Below are 12500 nucleotides of genomic sequence, written 5' to 3'. Positions count from 1 at the left end.
GCCAGAAGGCTGCATCAAGCTCCAACCTTATCTGCTAGAGTTTCTACATCTTTCATCCATTATTATTGTTCTCTGCACCTGCATGCTACAGAGGCCTACATTCCTTTCTGGATGACCAGATTATCTCTTCTTATACATTATGCCTATCTTATCTCTCTACATTTCTACACCTAACTCAAACATGTTATTTCTCTCTCTCCTCTCCCTCTGTTAATGGTACAATTAGTACCATACTGATGGTATCCCTGTATCCACCCCAACTTATGCAGCCCCTTACTTCAGTTCTTACATATGTTGTCTACCCCCTCTCCCACTTCCCCATCTTTTCCCTCTATAAGCTTGCAAACCTTCATTCCTTCCATCCACTACAGCCCCTGCTGCCTGAGGGCCACCTGGACACCTCATCATCACTGTTTATTTGAACTCAGAACATAAAGGCAGATGAAATACTGCTAAGTATTTCACCCAGCGTGCTAACATTTCTTATTTCTTTAATGCCCACAAGGGGATACACACAGAGGGGACAAACAAGGACAGACAAACGGATTAATTCGATTATATCGATCCCAGTGTGTAACTGGTACTTATTTAATCAACCCCGAAAGGATGACAGCAAAGTTGACCTCGGCGGAATTTGAACTCAGATCGTAGCGGCAGACGAAATACCGCTATGCATTTCACCTGGCATGCTAACGTTTCTGCCAGCTTGCTACCTTTAAGGATAAATATTCTTTTCTACTCTAGGCACAAAGCCCAAAATTTTTGTGGAGGGGACCAGTCGATTAGATCGATCCCAGTACGCAACTGGTACTTAATTTATCGACCCCAAAAGATGAAAGGCAAAGTTTACCTCGGCGGAATTTGAACTCAGAACGTAGAAACAGACGAAATACCGCTAAGCATTTCACCTGGTATGCTAACATTTCTGCCAGCTTGCTGCCTTAATAACTCTAATTTATTGTCACTCTCTCCTAATTGAGAGTAGCAATGTATCTCATCTCTAACAAGGACCTGCACTACTCCAATCTCTTCCCTCTCTCCATTTAGTATACAGAGGCAACATCCTCCTTCCTTGGAGTTGTTGCCTTGTGAGCTACTTGATGACCTCAATAATGTTACTGACATGGAAGAAAGCACTCAATACACACTGTAAAGTAGTTGATGTTAGTAAGGACATCCAACCATAGAAACCATGCCAAAACAGATGCTGGACTTTGATGTAGTCTTTGACTCATTGGGTCTTTGTCAAGTCATCCAATCCATGCCTACATGGAACATAACATTGATGATGACAATAATGATCTATCTATGTATCTATCTATCTATCTATCTATCTATCTATCTATCTATCTATCTATCTAATAGTGGGTTTGTTACTCGGCACCTGGAGAAGCAAGCCCATACCGTCCAACAGTGACTCCGTAGTGGGACGCTGGACGGACGGACCGGTTAAACTGCTCGGGGTCTGGTTCAGTCCAGACCTCCAAATGTATAAGAACTGGGACGAGATCACCAGTAGAGTGATCAAACTCAGCCAAACATGGGCCGAGAGAAAGTTATCTCTAAAAGGCTGGGCGGAGGTGGCTAATGTGTATATCACATCAGTCATCGATTACCGCCTGACCGTCGTGCCTTGTCCCGATGCCACCATCACGAAACTAGAACGCATACTTTTCTGCTTTCTGTGGAAGGGTGGCGTTCCGATGGTGAGGCGATTCATTTGCTGTCAACAACCATTACATGGAGGACTGGGGATGCCGTGGCTAATGATGCGCAGACATGCGCTGAGACTGCGGCATCTCTGGAACTTCATTGACGACGGTGAACAGGTGTGGGCGCCGTTTGTGAGGCACACCTTCCCGCAGCTCGTCTCACTCACCGAACTGCAAACATGGATCAGGAAGAGACCGAAACTGGGCGATTGGCACCGCGAGTGTCGCCAAGCTCTACAACAGCTCTGCCATCCAGGATCAAACTTGTGCAACTTCCAAACGACCAATGCGTTCTATAGAGGACTAGTGGAGGGGAGGTCTGACTACACTCTCGGGGCAAACCTGGGTGTCGACGAGAAATTCCTAACCTGCCTTTTCAAGACGACGTTCGGGCCTATGGATAATTTCCAGAGATCCCTGGCTTGGCAATGCTATCGGGACGCACTACCAGTTCGAGAGAAGATCTACAGACACGGTTCGAAAACCACCGGACTGACCTGCCTGAGATGCGGTCAGAGCGACGAAACCGTTCTGCACGCATTTGTGCAGTGTCCAGATATTTCAGAGCTGTGGACCTTTGTCGAACGGCTGTTGTCGCGTGTGGGACGAGCCCACTTATCAGCCGAGTCTATTGTGAATATTGTTCCGCCACCTTCCTTTAAACGCGAAGGAAAAACGGTTTTTGTAACACTGATAGCTATGGCAAAAGAATGCGTGTGGTGGACGTGTTTGAAAGGTCTACAAACAAACACTTTCCTCTCTGGTCAATCCCTCATCAACTTTTTCAAGTACCACTTGAAAAGGAGGATGAGGATAGAGAGGAAAGTGTTGTCGAATGAAAGTTTCAATAAAAAATGGGTAAATGTGGCAAGAATGGTAAGAATGAAAGACGACACCATTTTAAGCATAGACTTGTAACAAAAAGAGACAAAAAGAGAGAAGGTACTTACTTTCATGTACCTTTAAAAAAAAAAAAGCCTGAGGTGACCGTGGTCTTTTCTGTAGGCTTTTCTCTCCACAGATAAACCTAATCTGTTCCCCGTTTTTTTTTACATTGACTGTGATACACGATCCCTACTGATCGCCCCCCCCCCCCTTTTTTTCCCCGCGCTCCCTTTTGATCGAAATCCCCCCCTTTCCCCGCCAAAGAAAAGCTCTACATTGTAATTTGGCCATTTTCTGTATTTAGCCCTGTGTGGCTATAATAAAAAGATATCTATCTATCTATCTATCTAGGTAGATAGATAGAGACAGACAAACAGACAGACAGTAGGTATATTCACATGTTTGTATATGTACATATGTGTGTGTATTTATGTATGTATGTATACGCACACACACACACACACACACACATTTTTATCTTTCCTTTGTTTCAGTCATTGGATTGCAGCCAAGGCTTTTAGTCAAATGAATCAGCCCAGTACTCATATTTTGTGTTATAGCCTGTTACTTATTCTATCACTCTCTTTTGCCAAACTTCTAAGTTACAGGGATGTAAACGCTCCAACACTGTCAAGCAATGCTAAAAGACATCATCATCAACAGACACAAAAGCATGCACACACAGACACCTACGCCATATATATATATATATATATATATATATATATATATAAGGTTGAGGAGGGTATTGGATTTAACCAAACTCCGGAGGATACAGGTAATACCGAGTAAGTGCTGTATACCGATTAGTTTGCCCCAATCGTTGTATGAACAGGATTAGGTATTATAAGTCGTGTATTAGCGTGTGTATATGTAAATATATAAAAACAAAAGGATAAAGAGAGCAAAGGTAAGGTTGAAGAATTTTATGGATAGAGTCTTACAGCTGTTTCTGGGAAGATCCAGTACTTCCCTTCATCGGAGACAGAAAAAATAAAGTTATCTATTATTATATCCATAGGCGGATATTTTTAGTATGAAGTGGTAAAGAGTGTGATGTGCTGAAAAAAAAGAGAACAATACTTGAAGAGTAGTTTCATTCCAGTGGTAAATATCCGTGTAGAAATTCGTGCAGATTAATCCTTGTGTGAATAATCCGGAAATTTATGTTGGAACGAAAGTTGATATAGCTTAGGTGGCAGAGGTATATATATTCCATCTTGCAATAGATTTTTGCTTGTTTACTTGAAGGATGTCCAAGCCAAGTGAAAAGTTAGTGGTAATTAGGTCAAGTTACCACTAACTTTTCACTTGGCTTGGACATCCTTCAAGTAAACAAACAAAAATCTATTGCAAGATGGAATATATATACCTCTGCCACCTAAGCTATATCAACTTTCGTTCCAACATAAATTTCCGGATTATTCACAAGGATTAATCTGCACGAATTTCTACACGGATATTTACCACTGGAATGAAACTACTCTTCAAGTATTGTTCTCTTTTTTTTCAGCACATCACACTCTTTACCACTTCATACTAAAAATATCCGCCTATGGATATAATAATAGATAACTTTATTTTTTCTGTCTCCGATGAAGGGAAGTACTGGATCTTCCCAGAAACAGCTGTAAGACTCTATCCATAAAATTCTTCAACCTTACCTTTGCTCTCTTTATCCTTTTGTTTTTATATATTTACATATATCATCATCATCATCATCATCGTTTAACGTCCGCTTTCCATGCTAGCATGGGTTGGACGATTTGACTGAGGACTGGTGAAACCGGATGGCAACACCAGGCTCCAGTCTGATTTGGCAGAGTTTCTACAGCTGGATGCCCTTCCTAACGCCAACCACTCAGAGAGTGTAGTATATATATATATATATATATATATATATATATATATATATATATATATATATATATATACATATGTATACATACACATATATATATATATATATATATATATATATACCCCCAACACACACACACACAACAGGCTTCTTTCAGTTTCCCTCTAATCCACACATAAGGCTTTGGTTGACTTAAGGCTATACTAGAAGACAGTTGACCAAAGTGCCATGCAGTGGGATTGAACCAGGAACTATATGGCTAAGAGAGCTCCCTCACAATTGTCTGTCTACGAAATTCACTCACAAAGCATTGGTCAGCCAAGTGCTAGTGTGGAAGCAACATGCTCAAGGTTCTGATGAATGGTACTGAAACCAAGATCACATGCCTGCAAAATGAGCTTCTTAACTACACAGCCAAATTTTTTTTTAAGACTTAGTCTTGTAATGTGAATATGATGACAATGATCATTATGACAGAACTGAGAAAGCTGTGACATAAATGAAAGAATTCTCTATTAAAGAAGACAATGCTATTTTTAGAATTTTTTGAAAATAGTAAGCACAGACAATATGTGCTGATTTGATGTATAGACTGAGTGCTGCAAGTTAGAAAAACAAGATAAAAAATGCTCTCAGCCCATCTTTTATGGTTTTATCTTTTATTTTGTTTCACTTGTTGGACTGTGACCATGCTGGGGCATCACCTTGCAAGGTTTAGTCAAACAAATCAATCCCAGTACCTTATGTTTTTTTGTTTTTTTTATGTCTGATATTTATTCTATCAAGCTCTTTTTCTGAACTGCTAAGTTATGGGAGCATACACAAGCTAAGTGGTGGATGGTGACAAATATAACTCAAACATAACAATATGCATAGATAAACAGAAGAGGTGTATTCAAAAAAGTATCCAACTTAATTTTTTCCTCCAAAACTAATGTTGCATGGGTAAAATTTCTATGGGTGGGTGGTGACGTCACCCTTCTTGCACATGCATGAAAATTTTCCCACATGTCAGTTCCTAGCTGTTGTGCCTAGAGTGCCTACATGTAGTGCATTCTCGTCAGATTTTCATTTTCACCAAATACAACAAGCAGAGACATTGCATCAAGTTTCTGTCAAAAGTTTGGTGATACTCAAGCTCAAACCATCCAGAAGATTCAGCAGGCCCTTGACGATGGTGCTATGGGCAAAAGTCAGATCAAGGAGTGGTACAACCGTTTCAAACATGACTGCACCATGGTGGAGAGCTAAGCACATTAAGGTAGGCTATCCACAAGGTGAAACAAGGAGCTGATTAAGAAGATTTGGTGAGTAGTCAAGGAAGATCTGCATGAAACAATGCAAGAAATTGCTCACAAAGTGGAAATAAGAACAGGATTAGTGCATTTCATTTTTTACTGAGGATTTGTGCATGCAAAGAGTATCAGTGAAATTCATCTCCAGGGTGCTGGTGGAGCAGCAGCAGCAGCTGGTTCTTGTAGATTCCATCTTCTGTCTTTCATTTGTTATATACCTAACGATCACTCTGAAAGTGACCGTGCTTTACCAGTAAGCTACCAGGTGTAAACCATTCATTTTATTATCCATTTTATATACACACACACACACACACACACACACACACACACACACACACACACACACACACACACACACATATATATATATATTATATATGTGTGTGTGTATGAGTATATATGCAACATCCTCCTTTGACTCATTGGATCTTTGTCAAGTCATCCAACCCATACCTGCATGGAACATTGATGCTAAACGATGATGATGACGATGATGATATATCTATCTATCTATCTATCTATCTATCTCTTACGTCGAACAACTGCTATTGCGTGTGGGACGAGTCCGTCTATCAGCCGAGTCCGTCTATCAGCCGAGTCCGTCTATCAGCCGAGTCCGTCTATCAGCCGAGTCTATCGTGAATATTGTCACGCCTCCTTCCTTTAAACGGGAAGGAAGAGCCATTTTCATCGTACTTGTGGCTATGGTGAAAGAATGTGTATGGTGGACGCATCTGAAAGGTCTAGAGACAAAGACTTTCCTCTCTGGGCAATTTCTGATCAACTTCTTCAAGTATCATCTGAAGAGGAAGGTGAGAGTAGAAAGGGAAGTCTTGTCTAGTGAATGCTTCAAAAAATGATGGGTGAATGTAGCAAGAATGGCACGTGTGAATGATGGATCCACTTTGAGTATAACCTTATAAAGGAGTAAAAAAATCAAGAAAAAAAGACAAAAAGGCAAAAGAGAGTCACTTACTGTTATGGTTTCTTCAATGACAATGACAATATTGGCCAAGGTTACCGTGGTCTTTTTCGTAGGCTTTTCTTTCCATGGCTAAACCTAAACTGTCCCCCCTTTTTACACAAGAACATTGCTTTGATACACGATCCCTATTGATCGTTTTTTTTTTCTCGATCCCTTTTGATCGACCCCACCCTTTTTTTCTCATTCCCCCTCCCAAAAAGAAAAGCTCTACATTGTATTTGTACCCTCTGTGTAAATCCCTGTGTGGCTAATAAAAGAAATGTATCTATCTATCTATCTATCTATCTATCTATCTATCTATCTCTCTATCTATCTGTCTATCTATCTATCTATCTAGCTAGCTAGGTAGATAGATAGACAGATAGACAAACAGACAGACATATATCATCATCAGCAGCAGCATCATTTAGCATCTGCTGTCCATGCTGGCCTGGGTCAGATGGTTTGACTGAAACTGGTAAGCTGAGGGGCTGCACCAGGTTCTAATCTGATTTGGCATGGTTTCTATGGCATGGTTTCTATGGCATGGTTTCTATGCCCTTCCTAATGCCAGCCACTCCAAGAGAGTGATATTGGATAATTTGTACACCTTCCTCATCAAGGTATCAGTACAACACACTGCTTCTGTTTGGAACCCATTATTTTCCCACAGTGAAAAACAAGAGGAAGAATTTTCTATAAGGGAAGAATTACTTTACCAATGTGTCGAATTTGAGAAAACCTATATCAATTAATAAAATATCTGTGTCTTCTTTTGATACAACATTCATATTACAGTGCACAAAATTAAATTGGATATAAAGACATTAGTTGGCAGCACTACAATTTTATATAGAATACTAAAGAAATAAGAAGAATAACTATAGAAGCTTTATTAATAGCAAAATACAAGCAGAAAATCAAAACGTAGACCAACAGAATATAAAAAATCAACCATGAAATCTATCAGAATTTTTTTTTGTTTCATTTTCAAATCTGGCATTTAAAACAATATTCCTCCTGTTTCTTTGTGACTTTTGTAAAGTACACAAAGAATAGACTTCACAATCATTGAAAATCTCTTGTGAAAGTATGTCTAAACACAGCCAGGATTGTGTCACAAAAAACTGGCTCTCCAACTTTAGGGGCCAGAAAATACTTCAGCCTCTAACAATAGCTGACGCTTTACAAAGTTCAAATAAGATCCACACCTGGAATGGCACTGCCTGTTACTCACAGACCTCATGGATAACATTTGGAAAAAGATTAGTTGACTGACATAATATCACTTAGTGATATTCTGTATCTGGCCCACAAGCATGTTATTTCTTCCCTCTGCTTTCTTATTGCCACTGTAATGGCCTCTCTTCCTCTGAGCTCGATGGTTTTGTGCCTCCACTACCCATCTACACCTGATCTATTCATCTCACCTCTTACCCTTCTTATCATTACCCTTGTTGTGTCTAACTCACCCAGTTTCACATTATCCATTATATTTAATCCTTTATCTTCAGGACATTGAGGTCTCTGGAACCCCCTTCTTCCTCACATCTTTCTGGCAAGTGTCAATTTTAAAAAGGTTCAAATTTAAAAAATATTCTATGTGTGTGTATATACACACACACACACACACATACATACACATGTATGTATGCATACATATGTCACATGCATATCTATCTATCTATCTATCTATCTATCTATCTATCTATCTATCTATATATATATATATATATATATATATATATATATATATATATATATATAGCAGGAGTGGCTGTGTGGTAAATAGCTTGCTTACCAACCACAGGGTTCTGGGTTCAATCCCACTGCGTGGTACCTTGGGCAAGTGTCTTCTACTATAACCTCGGGTCGACCAAAGCCTTGTGAGTGGATTTCGTAGATGCAATTTGAAAGAAGCCCATCGTATATATGCATATATATATATATATATATATATATGTGTGTGTGTGTGTGTGTGTGTGTGTGTGTATGTATGTGTGTCTGTGTTTGTCCCCCCAACATCGCTTGACAACCGATGCTGGTGTGTTTACGTCCCTCTAACTTAACGCTTCGGCAAAAGAGACCAGTAGAATAAGTACTAGGCTTACAAAGAATAAGTCCTGGGGTTGATTTGCTTGACTAAATGTGGTGCTCCAGCATGGCCGCAGTCAAATGACTGAAACAAGTAAAAAGAGTAAAAAAAAGAGATAGATAGATAGATAGATAGATAGATAGATAGGTAGATTGATAGAGAGATAAATAAATAGACAGACAGGTAGATAGATAAATCCACATGCATATAGACACATACATAGACACTAAATTACAAACAAAAGAGTGTATGCAAGCATATTTGCTATTACACGTACAGACACACATACACACTCACACATGCACAAGCAAGCACATTTATACATTAAAAATATTAGTTTTTAAACAGAAAATCCAATGAAAATATCTAAGCATGCAACCTCACAAATGACAGCAACCCCAGCCATCACAACGACAAACAGCAACTAACAAAAGCAACAATGCCAGTGTAACACCACCCGTCCTTTACCACTGATATCCCCGACGACACCATTGTCACTTAAGAAGGAGAAGTAAGTGATCCATTATGCTTTCTTTGTTTTCTTTCTTCTTTGATGCCTATTGATTGCCTCTGTCACAGTTAAGAAAAGATAAAAAAGCAAAAACAAAAAAAAAATATATATATATATATCGTGCGCTGTGTATATGAACTGAACAAACTTGCGTGGCACCACATTGATGACAGGCTGTCATCTGCTCAACAGTTCCACTGAGATGGAATGGTGCTTCCACACTCATCTCTCATCTCTCGTTGCTTTCATAAAATTACTGCTTTTATAACACTTGGATTTTTCCGAATGAAAGATTGTTTCGAGGAAGAAACAGTAAAATAAAAAAGAAAAAGAAAAAGAATAATTTCAACAGGAAGGAAAGTAATAAGCAATCAAAAGAAGGAGCGAGTGAATTAGAGAAGTAGCAGAAGACCATAAACAGCAGCAACAACAACAACAATAATTGATACATATATATAAAAGTAACTGGTATTATATACACTATCTGATTTTTGTTTTGGATCTTGCTATTTCTATCACGCAATACACTATTTTGGTCTATCCACTTCTCTGTTGATCTGTTTATCAATCTTTCTATCATTTCTCTATTTATATCTATCTCTCTATCTCTGTTATCTGGCTGTCTGTTTCTCTCTCTCTATCTACCTCTCTGTCTCTCTATCTATCTCTTTCTCTCTCTCTCTCTATCTTTCTCTCTATCTATCTGTCTGTCTAACTATCCACCTATCTATCTCACTAAAATCTCTACACATTTTCTCTCTCTCTCTCTCCATCTCTCTCTCTTTCTATTCATCTATCTATCTATCTGTCTGTCTACCTAAAAATCTTTTTTTTTTTTTTTTTAAATCATAGAATGCTAAACCACTGTCATAATCTAAATTCTGCAAAATAAAAAAAAAAATGAAGATGATTTCAGTACAACTTCAGAATTGCTTACCTTACCATAAATTCACAAATATTCAAAAACAAAAACCAAAAAATACAAAAAGCACAAAAAGACACTAGGGCTCATGAAAGTTAGTATACTTAGTAAACTTCCATGTACTTTTCTCCTAGTTAAAATCTCTGAAACAAAAGAAAATCTGAGAAAAATCTCAGGTCGCACTACTGGTAAGACAAATCTTAGAAAGTTTTCTTATTCTACTTTTTTATTCGTCTCTTTATTATTTATTTATTTACCTATTCATTTATTTATTTTTGCTTGAAATTCTTATCACTGAAGAATATCAGTAAATGGGAATCCTTGATCTAATTTAAAGATTATTTAAAAGCATAGAGGATAAAAAACCAATTCAGATATATATTATGATAGTAATGAAAGGATGCGATGTTAGTATTGTTCAATAAATACATTGATTAATAAATAGTTTCTTGTTTTGTCTTTCCGTTTTTTTTTTTTTAGTTTTTTTTTATTCAATTTTGGAAGTCAACTGTTCTCTCGGCTGAAAGTTCAAAAATAGAATAAAAGGTGATTATATTTTATTTAAATATTAATTTTTGAACTGTGGAATGAGAAATAAGTACTTTGAGCACCAAGTACACAATTTTCAATGTTTAAACTTAGTTGAAGTAATTTCATTTTAACTTTAACCTTTTAATTGTTTCCAGTTAACATTATCTGTTATTCTATTATTATTATTATTATTATTATTATTATTATTATTATTATTATTATTATTATTATTATTATTATTATTATTATTATTATTATTATTATTATTATTATTATTATTATTATTATTATTATTATTATTATTATTATTATTATTATTATTGTTATTATTATTATTATAAGTTTTGAAGTCAAACAACCTTGCATCAGAACAAAACAAATGGATATAATTAGAATATAATATAATATGATAAATAAGGTTTCGTTATATTTGAAGCTTTCGTGTCTTTAATGTTTTTAAAAGTTATTGAGTAAATTGAATAATTAATTTGATGTGATTGTTTTGTTTTAATCTTACACACACACACACACACACACACACACACACACACAGATGTAGACACATACATAACACACATACACACACACATATACACATACATATATCCATACATCTATATATATATATATATATACATAAATAAATAAATATATATATGTATATAAATGCATATATGTGATATAATATAACAAAATGAAATATAAAATAATATATTTTCTTTATGATTTCTCAACAGGAACCGTTTCACTGACTTAGTAATAGTCACGGCTGTCAAAATTTTCCATTTTCACTTTCTTAGAACTCGAATTATTTTTTCACCTGTATAAGAAATCTCTGCTGGCTTTGAGTCATTGCAGAGGTTATTATACATACACCCATACACACCTCTCTTTCCTTCTCTCTCTCTCTCTCTCTCTGCATGTGCGTGTGTGTACATAAAGAGAATATATATATATTCACTTTAATTTCTCTCTCTCTCTATCGCTCTATTTATCTATCCATCCATCCATCCTTACATACATAAGCACATACATACATACATATATACATACATACATACATATATATATATATATATATATATATATATATATATATGCATTCACACATACGAACACACTTTCTTGAGCCATGTATGCACAGACACATACAGGCACACACAGACATACATCTATTTGTGACACACACTAAAAAATCGTTACAAAAAAATTCTCGAACAAACTATGTTCTTATGTTTTTTACTCTAACATTCTAATACCAAGTGACAAAAGGAGTCAGCATATGTGGTCACTCAAGTTTACAAAATTACAGAGCATGTATAGCTGTTCTGAACAATGAGAGAACATACTACTAGTCTGGCAATGCTAGTGCCGGTGCCAGTGAATTATACAAATGCCGACAAATGGATTGCAGTTAGATTTTACTTCAATCACACAGCTGCCTCATGCTCATGGTGATGAGCAGCAAGAACAGAATGGGTCTGACACAGAGGGTGAAACAACCACTTGTGGAGGGAATAGTATCCTAGCTTGTAAGTTTGGAATGACAATTAATCGACTGTTTTTTACTGGGAAACGCATGAGGGCAAAATCTGGTATGAAGTCCTCTATCCAAGGAAGAGTGTACAACTTTTTAGAAAGACCTACTGGATGGAGATGTTTCATATATCATTTCACTGTGTAAGTAAATACTAATGTTTTTCTTCAATTTTTTCTTTCTT

At 36.9% G+C, this 12500-nt stretch overlaps 1 protein-coding gene and 1 long non-coding RNA gene across 2 annotated transcripts in view; both read left to right on the top strand.

Moving 5' to 3' along the window:
* The first annotated feature begins 9658 nt into the window (after positions 1–9658).
* On the top strand, positions 9659–11649 carry LOC149137237 (uncharacterized). Its single transcript, XR_016240749.1, has 3 exons — positions 9659–9787; positions 10729–10794; positions 11517–11649. It is a non-coding gene; the product is annotated as an uncharacterized LOC149137237 (long non-coding RNA).
* A 400-nt stretch (positions 11650–12049) lies between these two features.
* LOC106867967 (potassium voltage-gated channel subfamily KQT member 1) overlaps positions 12050–12500 on the top strand; it is a 251801-nt gene continuing 251350 nt past the window's right edge. Inside the window, exon 1 of the mRNA XM_089347720.1 lies at positions 12050–12459. Within this exon, the coding sequence (XP_089203846.1) occupies positions 12173–12459 (287 nt within the window). The 5' untranslated portion in view covers positions 12050–12172. The remainder of the gene's footprint in view (positions 12460–12500) is intronic.

This window comes from Octopus bimaculoides, chromosome 2, assembly GCF_046866305.1.
Source record: "Octopus bimaculoides isolate indiv1 chromosome 2, ASM4686630v1, whole genome shotgun sequence".
Taxonomy (NCBI): domain Eukaryota; kingdom Metazoa; phylum Mollusca; class Cephalopoda; order Octopoda; family Octopodidae; genus Octopus; species Octopus bimaculoides.
The sequence above is the reverse complement of the archived record's forward strand: the minus strand, read 5'-3'. Positions and strand labels throughout refer to the sequence as shown.